General features: G+C 41.1%; 1 protein-coding gene across 2 annotated transcripts in view; it reads left to right on the forward strand.

Annotated features, from left to right (window-relative positions):
* Positions 1-17,892, forward strand: part of IGF2BP2 (insulin like growth factor 2 mRNA binding protein 2) — a 228,610-nt gene that overhangs the window by 125,873 nt on the left and 84,845 nt on the right. For both annotated transcript variants that reach the window (XM_053565455.1, XM_053565456.1), the window contains exon 3: positions 17,411-17,459. In XM_053565455.1, the coding sequence (XP_053421430.1) occupies positions 17,411-17,459 (49 nt within the window). The remainder of the gene's footprint in view (positions 1-17,410; positions 17,460-17,892) is intronic.

Raw genomic sequence — 17,892 nt, forward strand, 5'->3', positions numbered from 1 at the left:
AGACTGGGGTATCCAGGTTTCAGGTAAACAGCTCCCTCTCAGAGCTCTGTGGCCTGCAAAGGACCCTGGTCAGAGACAGGGTAGACCCTTTATATTCAGATGACTTGGGCTGACCAAAGGAGGTTGAATTGAGAAGCCTGATTCTATGGGCTTTGAAAAGACAGTCAGAACTGTGACAGGTCAGCTGAAGCACATCAAGTACTAGGTAGTGGGGTGAGCAAATCATGGGGGCAGAGTCTGGCTGGGCAGCAAAGATGTGAACAGAGGGTTACAGCAGAACGTGAAAAATGCCACAGACAAGGCTCCAAGCCAAGGGCTGTGACAGTTCTGATCCTGCCAGCCTGTACAGCCTCCTCCCAGCCCCTCAGTTAAGGTAAAATTTTTCATCCTGGCATCTGGTGTTAGCTAGGCACAGTCCGGAAATGAAGAATATCCCCTTCCCCCACTTCTGTTCTGATGTTTGGCCAACACTGATGGAGTTGGCTGCCCTCATATACCAGCTTGGCCTCAAGTAAGTATCTGGTCCGTAACCAGACCAGAGAGCTGGATATGGCTGAGGGCGTTGTTCTTCCTGGGGCTTCTCCTCCCCACCTGCCACTGAAGAGAAGTAGGAGGTAAATTCCTTTTTGTGGATAGGCTGGTGACATGGATATGGTGACCATCCCAGGAGTCCTGACACCTAAAAAAGCCTAAGGCAGTCCACTCCCCTAAAAAGCAGTGTTCTTTTTTTTTTAATAAAAGTATAAATTTATTTTATATTAGAGGAAGAAATTGAGGGAGGGAACAGATGGGGAAAGAGAGAAGGAAGCAGACAGCAAGGAGTGAATGAGAGCTGTTCTTTTTGCTGCTAGGAGAGGCATATTAAGAGGCTTCTGACTATTGCTTTGTTTCTGTTGAATATACACTTCATTAATACAAGGAAGAAGGGAAAGGAAAAGAGAGATTCTGTTTTAAACCAGAGCATATTTCTAAGATTGAACTACAGATCAAAAGCAAATCAATTAAATCAATGTCTATTGAATAGATGCTCTAGAAAGTATCACTGAAAAAATTCCAGCCTGGTTTAGTGGCTCATGCCTATAATCCTAACACTTTTGGGGGGATGGGGGACAAAGATCACTTAAGGCCAGGAGTTCAAGACCAGCCTAAGCAACATAGCAAGATCCCATTTCCACAAAAATAGGAAAAATTAGCCAGGCATGATGTGTGCACCTGTAGTCCTCACTACTTGGGAGGCTGAGGTATGACAATCGTTCCAGCCAGGAGTTTGAAGCTGTAGTGAGTTATGATTGGGCCACTGTGTTCCAGCCTGGTTGACACAAGACCCCATCTCTTAATTAATTAAAAAATATACTGAGCAGAGAAATCATAATTGGAATAAGTAAATAGCCTTCTAAGGACATCACTTTGATGGAGGCATTATTCATGTGTATTAAAAAATAAAAGTTCTGGTATGTTCATTTTTTTAAAAAACCCAATCATACTTTCTGCTAACCTGAAATACTCTTAATATATTTAATGGATCTATTTGTTGCACTCTTAAGGATGTGGTAAGTACCTGTTAGGGACAGAAGGATATTATACTGGTTGTTGGTGAGATACTTACATTTTAAGATAAAGAAGCATTTAATTTGGTGGTTAAGTATGCCTAGCAGCCACACATCAAAGAGAAACAAGGAATCATCAGTAGACCACCCTGAAGGGGAGATGCACAGAGCCATAGAAGAGGGTGGAATTATGTTTGTGCCCCAAATTTCAGAGCTGCACAGCTTTCTTGAAGAAGAAAGTAAGAAGAAAATAACTTCTAAAGAGGAAGTTCATGGTGACCATCATGCGTACATGTCTCCCAGGTTTCACAGGGTGTCTCCTCATTCTGTGTGGGTGTGATGATTTGTTTCTGAGTCTTAGTGACAAGTTCATCACCTTTGAGATTCAGCTCAGGAAATAGGAAACCTTTGCTGATTAGTTTCCTGCCAGCCTGTCCAGCCTGCTCTCTTGCCCTTTCCTGGAAGCATCCTCTGCTCCTCTCAAACCAGAGTACTCGGGAGTCCTCAAACTCATGTCCCAGGCCACCATGCCTTTGTGAACCTCATTCCCTTGACTTGGAAGGTCTTTCCTGAGCCCTCTGTTCTCGCCCTTCCCTTTGTCCTACTCTGCCTCCTACTTAGGGCTCCTCTGAAATGTTGCCACCCCCTGGAGCTCTGCTGAGTTTTCCCTTTGTCTGTATTGCCACTTAGGCATCCTCCAGTGTGTGTAGGCCTGTGTCACTGCAGCAGCTGGCAGGGTGCGCTGCGCGCTCACTGGACGCCTTCCCTACTGGACTCTGAGTGCCTCTGAGTTGGGAGCAGCTGGTTCACCTCTGCCTTTCTGATATCTAACATTGTAAGGGGTTGTGGAATAAATGAAAATAATAAAGTTAAGAAAGCCAGTGCTCAACTACCAGAATAATGAAAAAAGCAGGGAAGAAGTCTGTGAAATTTTCTAAGGTGGTTGAGTTCTTAAAGTAGATTCTTTAATATATGAAAAACGATCAACCTCATTCACAATTAAAATGCAAATAAGGTACTATTTTTCACTGATGGATGGATAGAAATCAAAAAGTTCAATAGCTCTGTATTTTTAGATATGTGAGGAAACATTGTGCATTATGTTGATATTATAAATATACAACCAACTGACTATTCTGCTTCTAAGCTTTCACTTCTAGGAGCTTATCTTCCAAGATACACTCACACATGTATGAACTACATGATATGAAATGAAATAGATAAATATTCATCAATCATTGTAACATTTATTTACTTTGTGGACATAGCAAAAGATTGGAAATATATGTCCATCAGTGGAAAACAATTTAATTATGGTACCTTCATAAAATTGAATATTATACCGGTGTCAAAAAGAATAATATAGCTCAATGTGTGTAAATATGGAACAATTTTCTTATTTACTAAGAGAATATATGCTTTTTTCTCTTAGCATAGCAAGTACTGTTATTTGCATTTGAATGAAGAAAAAAACATTAAATACATGCTTACATATAGAATATTCCAGAGGATTTTTTAAAAACTAGTAACAGGAACTAGAGGATTGAAGGGTATGTGTAGAAGGAAAAATTTTTCTCCTCTGATATTTGGTGCCTTTTGAACTTTGTGCAAACAATGTGCAGTACTTGTTTCCAAAAAATAAATTTGTTGTGAAGGTTTTCAGATTTGCTGAGATCTGCAGAATTGCTGTATAAAATCACAAGAAAAGAATTCCATGTGATATAAATACTTTTTCTTCTTTTCTTTCTTTTTCTTCTTTTCTTTCTTTCTTTCTTTTTTTTTTTTGAGACAGTCTCAAGCTGTTGCCCTAGGTAGAGTGCCGTGGCATCACAGCTCACAGAAACCTCCAAATCTTGGACTTAAGAGATTCTCTTGCCTCAACCTCCCAATTTAGCTGGGACGACAGGCGCCCGCCACAACACCCGGCTAGTCTTTGGTTATAGTTGTCGTTGTTTGGCGGCCTAGGCTGGATTATAACCCGCCAGCTCTAGCCACTTGAGCCACATCCGTATAAATACTTTTCATCCTGATGTCCCACTATTACTTCCTACTCCGCTTCCTTTTGCTTTTGAACTTTCTCACCTATTGTTACCTAGACTGTTAGTGCTGAGGTCCTTCCCCGGGGGCAGGGTCCATTAAGACCTGTGGATGTGGAAGCAATCAACTGAAGAAATATAAAGTTAGAAACGTGGAGAAAAAAAGAGACAAGACACACAGAATAGAATTCTCAAAGGTGGGAACTCAGGGGACCACCACCTGTTGTGTGGGGTTCTGGTGGTGGTCCCGAGTGTCATTTCCACTCAGCTTTTATTGAAGGCAGTTTGCTCATTAGCCCAAAGGGTAAGTTGAAGAAGGGAACAAAGACCCTAAGTGAACATATCAGCTCCTATTGCTTCTATAATCATTACCTTTAAGGGTCTGAGCAGCCTTGAGAAATCTGGAACCTGAGCCTCATGTGGGGGCAGCCTCCTGTCTGACGTCACACACAGATTCCTAGGAAGGTGTTACTCTCCACTAGTTCACTGTGGAGTAAAATGCCACTGGCATCAATCTCCTCTGAAGAATCTGGTGGGAGAGAGGAATTTTCCTCTCACCACCACAGAGGTCTTCTCTGCCATAAGGGATATAAGCCCTCCTACCCATATTTCAGGGCTCTAGCTGTTCCCTTAATCTCTGCCCCAGCCAAATACAAATCTCTATAATGGCTGTTTGCTTTCACTGTTTACTGGGTAAGAAACGGCCTAATTAACTTGTCTTTCCAGGCCTTGCCACAGCATCTTCTGTGGCCCTTATTTCTTCAGAATGTTCACAGACCCAGCAGGAGTTTTAGTAAACTGTATCGCCAGTAGGCCAGAGCTCTAGGAAAAGCAGGAAACTTGCTCAGGTAAGAAACTTAGTAATGGCTGGTTTAAAGTTAAACTAGCTGTCTTTTCTTTGTTCTGCCTCTTTTATTTTTCCCTTTTTCTGGGGGCGTTTTCCCTTGCCAAGAATGGGGTCTTTGGTCCCCATTCTGCCTGTAGTTGGTGCTGGAAATGGCCTTTGACAGTTATCTAGTGGTGTTTCCATTAAACCAAGCTGCCCATTGCCGGCACATTCCAATAAATGTGCTATGCTTTAAGTTTCTCTCGCCTGCTGCTAAACTGTGTTACTTTAAAAATGTGAATGTGGGTTTGCAAAGCACTATGGATTAGAGTGGTAATACCAAGAAGAGTATCATTGCAATACTAATTAACCAACATGTGAATTATGGGCCAAAGTTCAGTTTCTATGCAGTGGAAAACATAAGCTTTGATATGGTGGTTTATGGCATCAGTGGAATCTCTTGGGGGGCAATTCCAGGCTTCCCATTCACAGTCACACACCAAGACCTGTATAAACTCATAGGACAAATTGTGCAATGAAGTAACATTGCACTTTCAAAATCCAGACACCAGAGATTGTAAAGAGTAACCAAGTAGTAATAAAAGTGTAAACGTAAAGCTTTCTGGAATAAGGTGGAAGGGGAAAGAAATGTGGTAAAATGGGCGGGTCACAAACCCATTGTTTTGGGGTTGTAAGCCATCCAATTATAAAATGCAGTGGACTTTGTCATTTAACTTATTTATTGGGTTGTTAAAAATTGTGACTCAAAATACAAGACTGGTTGAGACTATTACTATTTTCAAAATTCAGTATCTTTTTTTTAGCCTAAAGTCCTCTTATTTCTGTTCCTCACCTTCTCTTTGCTACTGTTTTGTTGCCAAAATGAGGTAAATCTTAGATATGGAAAGAATCTTGCCTAAATACCTGTCATCTTTGCTAACTGCCTCATGTCTTAAATAATCAGAGAGGTTAAATGACCCAACATCTGACAGTTTTGTCTGTGATGGAGCCAGGATTTGAATCCTTGTCTCCAGTCTTCTGCTTCTCTGTTGTGTTGAAATAATAAAATGTTTTATTAAGGGTGGAAACTGTTAATGAGTTAGAAAATTCAGGGAATATATTTAAATTTGTATTTCTCAAATATCATTGTTCTTTAAGAAACCAAATCCTTTTCTTTGTAGACATTAGTAAATTAAAATGATTGCATTTTTATAAGTTTTTGTGACTGAATATTATAAGTTTTTACTCCCCCCTTTTCCATCAAGGAATAAAAGTATCCTAATTTTATAAACACAGTAATCAAGGTGGATTTAAATGTAAGAGAATCATAATCCGTCACTTTAACAATTTCACTTCTCAGTTTTTGAAATTACCCTCAACTGAGTCTTTAGCCTCCATCTACAGGTGACTCTGGGTAACTTCAGTAGTTTCTCTCCTGGTTCAATATTGGCTCCAGGTAGTGCCTTTTAATTAATTACCTGCTTGTGGCCCATCAGGTGAAGGCAGATTCATGCACATTTCATAGGAATACCAGGCACCAATGCTCCAGGACACATCAGAGCCAAAGTTGGGAATGAGAAGTGCAGGGGAGTTTGGGGGCATTATGCCTCTGTCAGAGTAATTCTACTGCCAACATTGGTAGTGTGCACTGCACTTCCTGGAGTACTTTTCTCATAATTCTCTGGCGTTTGATGAAAGGCAAAGGGGAGAAGAAGGTGGGGCTCATCACAGTGCCAAGGAAACTGGGACCTTGTGAACAGCCTGGTGAGGGCACCCACTGAACTCCCTTCCTTCCTTTTATGCTGCTGAGGACCTGGCCGCAGGCCAGGAAAGGAGTGGGGTCCTGAAAGTTGGGGGCAACTCTGGGCTGTGTCCAGGGAAGGAAAAAAAGAGGTAGGAAGAGAAAGCTGTGTAGCAGAGACACCCTGTGGCCACCTGCTGAGCCAGGTAGGTGGTTCACCATTATTCAAGTCATGTTGACTCCTATAAGCAACTTCCTATTGGTGCGTGCTGCTGAAGCCTGCCTCGCTAAGAGTGCTGGCTTGGGAGGAAGCGATGACAGTGCAGGAACCAGCTGAGACAGATGCGCTGTTTACTGTCTTTGTAAGACAGGGAACTTAGAATAGTGTGAATCAGCAGCTGGAAGGAATTCTGTGTTTCAGTGCCAGAGATATTAACCCTATTACGTTCATTCATTCATTAAATTTACTGAACGACTGCTATGTATATACCACCAGCCTAGAAGCTGTGGATATGCAGGGATGGGACTAGGGTTTGCATAGGTTAGGGAAGACACAGTTCAGAAAATCTCTTGCACTTATATCAGTACTACTGGAAAAATTTTTTTTGTACAGAACTTTACCCTCCTAAAGTTGGTTAAAAATAAAATGTGTATATTTAAAGTTATCTCTCCATTAATGTGCTTCATTTCAGAATTGATTTAAAGGGATCTTAAGATGAATCCTCAGTGAGATGGTAAATCCTTTTAAAAATAGTTTGCTCATCTGTTTTTAAAGTTGCCTAGTCCAGGTTTTAAAATGTGGATTTCATAGTATTCAAATCAAGGATTTTTATTTTATTTTATCAGCACCTTTTGAGATAACTAAAGATGTTCACTGATTTTTTTTTTTTTTGTATCCTTTGAAGTGCATTTATTTATTTTGTTGGTGTTGTATGAGAAGTTATTTTTCTGGTAGCCCTCACAATTTCGATAACTTAAATGGCATTAAAAAAATCTTTCCCCACTGGAGCAAATAAACAAAATCACCATAGGTCTTCTCTATTTTCTGCAGAGTATCCCTTCCTGTACCAGTAGATACTTCAGAGAGGGTTAAATGCCAAGGGGCAGGTCTTGGGGGTGGTGAGAAAAGACTCCCTAACATCTCTCTGGGGCAATGAAGGTGTCCCACTGTTGTTATGCACACTACATCTGCCCCCAGCTTTAACTTTAACAGTGACTCTGATACTCTTTGCTATGTATTATTACATTACAAGGATACTGTGCAAAAATAGGTGATTAAAGATACTTGGTTCACTTCTAGTAGAAAAAACCCTGAAAAATATGAGCTAGGAAAAGGCAAGGAGTTGGAGCAAACAGCCAACTCTAACATACATTCCGTTGCTTTATTGAAATTATTAGTAAGTAAAGATCTAAGGATTGCTGAAACCAATGTTTTCCTATTTTTGTACTCCCTAGTCTGTTACATGAGGGTATTTTTGTTTTGTTTACTACTGTACCCCAACACTTAAAATAAATACCTGGCCTATAAGTGCTAAGTAAACATTTGTTGAATGAATTTGGGAAAGCTTTTAGTTTTATCTTAGAAATCATCCCATTCTCCAAAATCAGTTAAAATGTCTGTTAAACTCCAGACAAAACATCGGGAATGGGTGGTTTGGATTATTTTTACCCATAGACCATTCACAAGGTGAGATGGTATTCTCTTGTGTGAGATGGGGATGCTGTTTGATTTACATGGCAAGAGGAAAGAGCTCCTCCATGAGGGGGGAGTGTGTGATTTGGCCAACCATCTCCTGCTTTTCCTTGTTTTCTTGAGATTTAGGGGCATATTAGAGATGAATGTAATTTTCCTTAATCATCATCATAACTATAATGAATAAAATCATAGTTCTTTATAACTGGTGGTGGGAATAGTTTCTTCTTTTCAGAATTAAAATGCGATTGGTTCATCACTCATCAACTGGAATGAAAGAAATTGGCTTGTTTGAAGGCCGGTGTCTTCAGTAAACACATATGCCTCTTCTAGTTGAAAAAAAATGTGGGATTACACAGGCCAGGGAAGAAAAGCCAGCTGTCGGCAACAAACGCTCCTGGTGAATTTGCTCATCACTGAGCACACACTGTATTCCAGACACTGCTTGGGCTAAAGAAGAAGAAAAATGAAAAAGACATAAGTAGTAGGGGAGAAAGGAAAGGGACAGATTCTAGCGCTGTTTGGACAACTGAAGAGAATAATTATTTGAAAAATAATTGACACAATGCTGAAAGGATAGCATGGTTGTTGGTGATTGGACATGTGACTCCTTTTGTCTTCATAAAAGATGGTTTTGTATTTACCATGTGCCACACAAGGCAATCATTTATATACTTATGTATATAAATACTAACTTGTGTTGCACTGTGTTTGCGTAAGTTATTTATCCTAGCTCAAATGACTATGTTAAAATATTTAGTTTTACCCTGATTAGCCTTAATTAAAGATAATGAGGGCCACATTAGGGTAACTAACCACTTCTCTCTTTCATTTTTTTAACTAGAATCTTCATCACAGCAGAGTAAAAGAAATAGTCGGGCGTTGTGGCGGGCGCCTGTAGTCCCAGGTACTCGGGAGGCTGAGGCAAGAGAATCGCTTAAGTCCAGGAGTTGGAAGTTGCTGTGAGCTGTGTGAGGCCACGGCACTCTACCGAGGGCCATAAAGTGAGACCCTGTCTCTACCAAAAAAAAAAAACATTAAAGAAAATCCTTTCAGTTATTTTCTTAAGACCATGGAAAACTGGAAGCAGGAGTGCAGATTTTTGGCTCACAAAAAGACTCAGCTTTCCATCTCCAAATCTTACCTTGCATGAATTCAAATGTATGTGTGCACCCAGGTACACAAGGTGTCCTACCCCTTCTGAGCTCTTTATCTAGCTGTCTGAGATTCACTCTACCCTTCTTCACATGGCTATCCATATTTTGGACAGGGTTCTCAAACTTGATTTTGCCCCTTGAGGGTCAGCACAGCCCTGGTAATAAGTGAAAGTATGAAGCAGGTGATTTCTCACAGACCTCTGCCACCTGCAGGCCACTGCTCGTATATGCAGCACCCAGCCATGTGCCAGTAGAGCGGGACTGCCATCCAGGAGGCGACCCCTGGGAGATGTTCTTGCTTAGAGAATGTACATTGAAGTTGATACTGAGAGGAAACAGCTGGACATCATTCCCCTAAGACCCATTTTCTAGGATTTGTTGTGGGGAGAGCACATATTATCCAAAATTCACTGAACTGAAATATGTACCTGAAATGTAAATTTTGTTATTGGTGAGTTGACAATTCCAGTGACATTTGAAGAGCAAAATGTTAAACATATAGGTATCACGAGTCCAAAATATCACTTGCTAGTTGTTAGACAAGGGACTCATCAACTTCTCAGTTTCTTTATCTGAAAAATGGGAATAACAATACCTGCTGTGTAAGGAAGTGGTATAAGGCTTAACTGAGATACCTGCATCCATGATGTCAGTAGTGGTAGTGGTTTGGGGACACCTTCCTGCCAAAAACACTGCCAAGAGTGTTTTGGGTGGACTCTGAGACTTTATTAGATTCCATCAAATAAAATAACTTGAGGGGTGAGGAAAACATAGTTGTTCAGAGAAGCGTATGGTAAAGTTTTGGTAAAACTCCAGCTAAGCTGGGTGGGGTGGCTCACGCCTATGATCCCAGCACTTTGGGAGGCTGAGGCAGGTGGATTGCTTGAGCTCAGGAGTTCAAGGCCAGCCTCAGCAAGGGCGAGACTCCGTCTCTACCAAAAATAGAAAAACTACCCGGCATTGTGGCAGGTACCTCTAGTCACAGGTAGTTGGGAGGTTTGAGGCAAGTGGAACTCTTGAGCTCAAGAGTTTAAGGTTGCTGTGAGCTATGATACCGTAGCACTCTACCCAGGGCAACAGAGTGAGACTGTCTCAAAAAAAAAACCTGAGCTAAAATTATATTGTCAACAAAAAATAAGCTAAGGAAAAGGATAGGAGGATATTATCATAGTGAATTGTATACAAATCTTAATAAGAGTGATCACAATTTTTTGTATCAAGTTTTTGTTTTGTTTTGTTTTATAATTTCCTGAAGAAGTCTTTCCTTGAATAATTATTTAGATATTTTTGTCTCCCTTCAGTTCACATAGTTGTGCTATTTACCACTATCCTGGTACAAGAAGACCCTTCACTAAAAACTGAATATGAATCAATAAAAGAAAAAAATTTAGATAATTGACTTCTTTTTCGAAGTGCTAAAATAGTGTCTCTGAGAAATCTGGTGATCTGATTCACTGTAACAATGTATGATGGTTTTAGTCTATAAACAAGCATGCTTACTCTTTTTAATAAGAAATTCCTCTTATTCCTCTTACAACTCTTTCCAAAAGATTTATAGAATCTCGAAGTTGGCGTGAAACTTAATGGTCTTTTAATGTAAATTCTACTTAAACCCAATAGGGGAATTCCTTCACTACCTTGCCCACAAGTACCTATGTGACGTATCTTCTCATAGACATCTAATTATCCTTTGACTTTTCTCCTTTCCTCTTCCTTCATTAGTAAACAATTAAGAATCCCTGATGTTTTCCTCAAAAGAAAAATATCTAGAAAATCTAGAACTGTGTTGGTTAGGACTCTTTATGAGCTAGTAGAGTTTGGGAGGAGGTGGGAGGTAAAATGAATTACGAGATCTTGGAGAAACTATTGCTTATTGCTGTGGCCTCAATGTTTGAGTCCCCCTCGGAATTCATATGTTGAAATCTTTACCCCCAAAGGTATTAAGAAACAGAGCATTAGGGAGGTGATTAGATTATGAGGGCAGATCCCTCGTGAATGGGGTTAGTTCCCCTATAAGGAACCCCAGAGAGGTAGCTAGCCCTTTCCTTCAGGTGAGGACACAGCTAGACAGTTCCTTCTGTGAGGAATGGCCCTCACCAGATACATCTGCCGGTATCTTCCCACCCTCCAAAACTGTCAGAAATAAATTTCTGCTGTTCATAAGCTACCCAGTGTGTGGTATTTTGTTATAGTAGCCCAAACAGCCTAAGACACTTAACATGCTGACTGACTTCTATTCCATTCAAGCAGTAAACTTTTATGAGTAAGTTTCTGTCCATGAATACCTAGGAGCCATGAGTTTTTAGGGCTGCTCAGGCAGTTAGGATTTTACTACATGTAGATATCAGTTTGTAGAGCAAGAGAAGTTATTTGGTTCATAACTGCAATTCCCCTGTCTCAAAATCCTTTGCAACAGGTCACCACAGTACCTGATTTAATCTGTTTTATAATTTGACCCGTAACACTGCTAATATTCATAAGGACTTTAATCATTTGGGTTTTTTTTCTCCCACGCAAAATCCTAAAACCTCTTTTTGCTCACTTTTCAACAGTTTGTCAAATGCGTTTAGTTTCCTATTACATTCATTTTATATTCCCTAGAGGCAGAGGAAATTGTTCATAATCTTGGAACAAAGTAATTAAGCAGGTTTTTTGCATTGATCAGTGCCTGTGATTCTCCCCATTTGTGTGTGTGTGAGAGAGAGAGAACTTAAAGAGGCAATTGGGTAGGGGATTGGACTTGGCTATCACCAGTGACTTCCTTGCTTCCTTGAGCAGCCTCAGGTTCTAATTCATTTTTTAGCACAGGATGTCCAGACTTGTTAAGGGGAACTTTCAAAACTAATGAGGAATGGAAAACAAAATGCCTCAAGCACATACTGATGCGGGCACGTTATGGAGTGGAATCTGACTATAGCACTAAAGGGGTATAGAGCTAAGAGCTCTGGTGGTTTCCATCCTGGTTCTGCCACCTGCCCCTGTTTATAGATAATACCCATCCCATGGTGCTCTAATTTGCCTCCAGGATGAGGGCCCTTTGTCACACGATAAGGCCCAGATGTGTTGTGGAAACAGATAGGACCTGGTTATGTAGAATCCCGTATTGAACCACAAGGACTCCCTCACAGCACGCCCTTTGCTTCCTCTGTTGCTTTGCTTGCCTGTCATTTACCTGGGAATCCCCCAATTCTCAGCTGGCCTAGTTTTCAAATGGAACCTGCAATCCTATGAGGTGAGTTTCCACCATTCATGTTGACAAGTTTTCTATTAAGCCTGGTCAGAGCTTGGGTTGGAGTTCCCAAGGTGGCTGATCGGCCTGTGGCTAATTGACCTCCATGAGGCTGAAAACTGCTACATTATCCTCCTCACGTGCCAGCAGATGTTTTACCTTTTTTCCTTTTTTTAGTAATACGGATAAAGTAATTCTTCAATTTCACAGAGATTCCTCAGCTGTTAAATATAGTTTCATTTCCCCAGCTGATTGCCTGCTTGATTTTAAGCAACACATTCTACCCTGACAAAATAACTTTAGTGAGACCCGTGGAATTTAGTTTATCTGGAATTCACTCAGTTGCAACTTTCTATTACCTCTGGGCATCTACAGTACACAAATAATAACATTTATAAAAAGTGCCTTGAGGCATTTATATGTTGAAAATCCTTGGAAACCATCAACTAAATTAGTTAGCTAACCTGGGATTATGTATATTTTGTTTTGTACTTCCTTACAATTTGGTAGTCCACACATGTATACTATAATCACCAATTAATCAGAATGTAGAAACGGGGCAGTGCCTGTAGCCCAGTGAGTGAGGCGCCGGCCCCAGATAACAAGGGTAGCAGGTTCAAAATAGGCCCCAGCCAAACTGCAAGAAAAAATATCTGGGCGTTGTGGTTGGTGCCTGTATTCCCGGCTACTTGGGAGGCTGAGGCAAGAGAATTGCTTAAGCCCAAGAGCTAGAGGTTGCTGGGGGCTGTGATGCCACAGTGCTCTACTGAGGGTGACAAAGTCAGACTCTGTCTCTAGAAAAAAAAATGTAGAATCAATTAAAGTGGCCCATTTTCCAGCCAGTCAGAACAGGCTGTATGGCCCCAATACCCTTTTTCTGATAGGTGGTCCTTTCCCACCCAGAACACTTAGTTACTTCAGTTTGAAAGTGGGAAAGTCTGAGTTCCTGAATTCTGAAGCCCCAGGGAAAGAGGCCATGTATTTGTAATAAAGAGCAGTCTTTGCTTGACTTCAGGGCTTACTCTGCTTTCAGTTAAAATGAAAATAATAATAATAAAGCCTCACTCCTGGTGCTCTCTTTACTCTTGTTTAAAAGTGGATTAGGGCGGCGCCTGTGGCTCAGTGAGTAGGGCGCCAGCCCCATATGCCGAGGGTGGCGGGTTCAAACCCAGCCCTGGCCAAACTGCAACAACAAAAAAAAAATAGCCGGGCGTTGTGGCGCGCGCCTGTAGTCCCAGCTACTCTGGAGGCTGAGGCAAGAGAATCGCCTAAGCCCAAGAGTTAGAGGTTGCTGTGAGCTGTGTGACGCCACGGCACTCTACCCGAGGGCGGTACAGTGAGACTCTGTCTCTACAAAAAAAAAAAAAGTGGATGGAGGGCATTGACGGTTCAGCCCCGCACGCTTGTAAGCTGTAGGCAGGACGTTTGGTGTGTTTAAACAGAGAGAGACCGAATGAGGGCAGCAATAGGAGGAGGAAGGGAAGTCAGTCAAAGAAGGCAGGAATAACCAGTCTGTGTGTATCTGAGAGTCCCTGGCAGCTCAGTGCGGGCTGGGCAGGAGAGGAATTGCTGATAGTTCTGTGACAGCAAGGATGAGAAATACCTTTTACATGTATTTAGAGAAAAGTGATTTCATTTTTAACATAAGGGAGCTGTGAATTTATTTTTAAGGAATAAAGAATTATTTAATCACTTTACTAAGTTACTGTGTGTTTGGCTTTTTAAAATCCACTTTCGTGGATTTCAAAGGGAAATTGGAAACTCATATTCTGATTTGAGACTCAGCCAAACATTGAGTTTCCTGTCTAAAGGAAAAAGAGGAAAGAACTCCCGCTTCCCTCTCCTTGACTACCTGGCAAGGAGAAATAGACAATTTATATTCCTGGGCGGGGTTGGGAGTGTCCTCAGCATGAACAGGCACAGCCAACAGCCTGAGTGTTTTTCTCAGCCCCTGGGGTTTCATGTTCTTCTTCTTCTTTTTTTTTTTTTTCTGCTATGAACTTGACCCATGCTAGACCACAAAATAATAAACAAAGAACCTGTCCTTGAGGAAATCAGCCTGGTGAGAGGAGGGACAGTACCAGCAGATAATTATGGTGAAGAGTGAACTGTTAGAAACATGGAATAGTGCAGAAGAAATAATTCTGCCTGGGGTTGTTCTGGAAAGCTCCACAGGGATTGTGTGTGAGCTAGGGCTGAAAGGACACACAGGAGCCCCTCTTGGGGAAGAAGAGGATGGGCATCTGGTTACCCTGATGAGAAGGCATGCACCCAGGTCACTCATGACCCTGGAAGATAATCTCTCAGGGTAGTCTCCCAAATGACCCACTGAGAGCTCAAGTTTAATTGATTCTACCATAGAGATGTTTTTGTTTTGTAAATTCTCACTTCTTTTTCTTCCTTTCCATTTTCCATCCTGATCTAAGATTAGAAGTGCTACAGACTAGCTTTATATTTATTTATTTATTTTTATTTTTTTGTACGAAAGGATTTTATTGGTGAGGGAGGGATGCTGCAGAGCAGCACCAAGGAGGAGAGACCGAGAGAGAGAGGAGAGATACTATTTATTTATTTATTTATTTATTCATTATTGTTATTTTTGGAGACAGAATCTCATTATGTTGCCCTCGGTAGAGCGCTATGGTGTCACAGCTCACAGCAACCTCCAACTCCTGGGCTTAAGCGATTCTCTTGCCTCAGCCTCCCGAGTAGCTGAGACTACAGGCACCCGCCACAACGCCTGGCTATTTTTTGGTTGCAGTTTGGCCAGGGCCGGGTTTGAACCCGCCACCCTCGGTATATGGGGCCGGTGCCTTACCGACTGAGCCACAGGTGCCACCCCCTAGTAGAAGTTTTAATTGTTAGTTTTTAAAAGCAAATAAGATTAAACATATAATCTCATTTTAAAAAAGAAAATAAGACGTGGCTAAAATGAAAATGTACCTTTTTACCAACCAAATCTGCTTGTAGCTTACTTTTTTCTATGTATTTACATGTGCACACATTGAATAACATATAGTTTTGTTTGTTTGTTTTTTTGTAGAGACAGAGTTTCACTGTACCGCCCTTGGGTAGAGTGCTATGACGTCACACGGTTCACAGCAACCTCTAACTCTTGGGCTTACACGATTCTCTTGCCTCAGCCTCCCAAGTAGCTGGGACTATAGGCACCTGCCACAACGCCCGGCTATTTTTTTGTTGTAGTTTGGCGGGGCCTGGGTTTGAACCCGCCACCCTTGGCATATGGGGCCAGCGCCCCACTCACTGAGCCACAGGCGCCGCCCACATACAGTTTTTTGCTTTTAAAAAATAGGGCCAGGATCAACTTCTCCTGTAATTAGCTGTCTTCTTGTAACCACATGCCTTGGAGAGTTTCCTACTGCAGTATACATATGTCCACATCATTTTTAACAGCTATATACTATACTGTACTATGGCTATATTATGATATGTGTACTCATGTTCTATTGTTGAATATTTGCACTCTCTGTCCATTACAAAAAATTCTACAGTAGCAAATCTTTGTGCAAATGTGTGAGGTTCTTCTAATAGGATGTCTAGCAGTAAATTCTAGGTTAGCAGTTGGAGTCAGTGTTTATATTTGGAAATAAAAATATTTCTCCTTAGAAATACTTTATTTTCCTTTTTTTTAAATTAGAAATGTTACATTTTCCTGGTAAATTCAGCCTTTTATTTTTTCTATTTTTTATTTTTTGCAGTTTTTGGCTGGGGCTGGGTTTGAACCCGCCACCTCTGGCATATGGGGTTGGTACCCTACTCCTTTGAGCCATAGGTGCCACCCAGAAATACTTTATTTTCTTAAAAATTCAGATGCCTTTTCTACAAATAGTTTGGGTTGTTGACATCTTCCATAGAGAATTAACATGTAGCCTACTCTGTGGGGTGGTGCTGGTAATTTTATTCTGAACTCTTGCCAAAGACCATGTCAGGCCGTCACAGCATAGAGGTAGATACTAATTCTTGGGTTTTTTCCATCCTTCCCATTCTAATATAAGATTAGAGATTCTGTATAGTCATTTGAAGTAGCCCTAGTAAAGAATGAATACATTCACATTTTTTTTTTTTTTTGTAGAGACAGAGTCTCACTGTACTGCCCTCGGGTAGAGTGCCGTGGCGTCACATGGCTCACAGCAACCTCTATTCTTGGGCTTACGCGATTCTCTTGCCTCAGCCTCCCGAGCAGCTGGGACTACAGGCACCCGCCACAACGCCCGGCTATTTTTTGGTTGCAGTTTGGCCGGGGCTGGGTTTGAACCCGCCACCCTCGGCACATGGGGCCGGCGCCCCACTCACTGAGCCACAGGCGCCGCCCAATACATTCACATTTTTAAAAACATAAAGCAAGACAAAAGTAGTATGTGGGAACTGGTGTGGAATGGTGGCCCTCTGCTGAGTACAGTAATGAATGCCTGCAATCCCAGTGCTTTGGGAGGCCAAGGCAGGAGGATTATTTGAAGCCAGGAGTTTGAGACCAGAGGACTAACCCCTTTGCATTTAATTATTATAAAATGGAGCTAAGAAAACTAGAGCCCCTAATTTATTTCATTGGTTTTTTGGGGGGTTTGTTTTTGTTTGTTTGTTTGTTTGTTTTTCCTCTCCATTTCTTCTCTCTCCCTTTCTTTCTCTGCTTGAATTCTAGCATTCCTGTCCAGGGTGATTGCTCAGATTAAAGCCATGGAGGAAAACGTAGCTATGTATAGTCATTGTTAAGGACTTCTGACCCTAGAAAGAAAGAAGGAGAAATAGGGTCACCACATTTCTTCAGTAGCATTCCCTCAAAATGGGTATCCATTGGGGTAAGGTCAATTGTAGTCCAATGTATTTTGAGGAGGAAGGAGATATTTCTACAGATAAAATCTCAATGGCAATTTAAATTCTTCTGACTACTTTGATAGGATATTGGAAAGGGAAATTTATAAACTCTTGTTTCTTTAGCTTGTTAGGATTTCTTGGATTTGGTATGTTGGGGGTTTTTTTTCCCCCAAAGTAATTGAAAACTTTAAACATGCTCATGTGAAAACATTCACAGTAGGAGTCTTTCGTTGATTTGGAAGCAGTGAGAAAATAAACTCAAATCATGGTCTCCAGCCTGTTCTTATTATTTGTTGAAGTTTCTGTCCTGGAGAGTAAGTGTCATAGTCTGTGTATTTATCTTTACAGGAGCAGGAAAATTCAGATTCGAAACATCCCCCCTCACCTGCAGTGGGAGGTAAGCCAACCTCACTTATTAATGGGTTAGCAAGGCACTTTCTCCCCTTTTTGTTACTTTTTTTACATTTAGGAATTAGCTATCTCTCAGACTTTTCTACAAATTCTCTGGGTCTTATTTCTTCCTTTTTAATGATTTTTATCTTTCCAAATTATAATTTTAAAAAAATCAATGAAAAACCAACAAAAATAGAAAGGTCTTGGTTGATTTGAGCAGATTTTTTTTGTTGGTTTAAATTAGTTACTATGAGTAACAGTTAAAATATGTTTTCAGAGTTGTAAAACTTATGCATAAGATTGCTACCATGGTGGGAATGGCTTATGCCTGTAATCCTAGCACTCTGGGAGGCTGAGGCAGGATGATCACTTGAGCCCAGGTGTTTGAGGTGTGAGCTACAATGCCATGGCACCCTACCCAGGGTAACAGAGGGAGA

Source organism: Nycticebus coucang, chromosome 16, assembly GCF_027406575.1.
Source record: "Nycticebus coucang isolate mNycCou1 chromosome 16, mNycCou1.pri, whole genome shotgun sequence".
NCBI classification, from domain to species: Eukaryota; Metazoa; Chordata; class Mammalia; order Primates; family Lorisidae; genus Nycticebus; species Nycticebus coucang.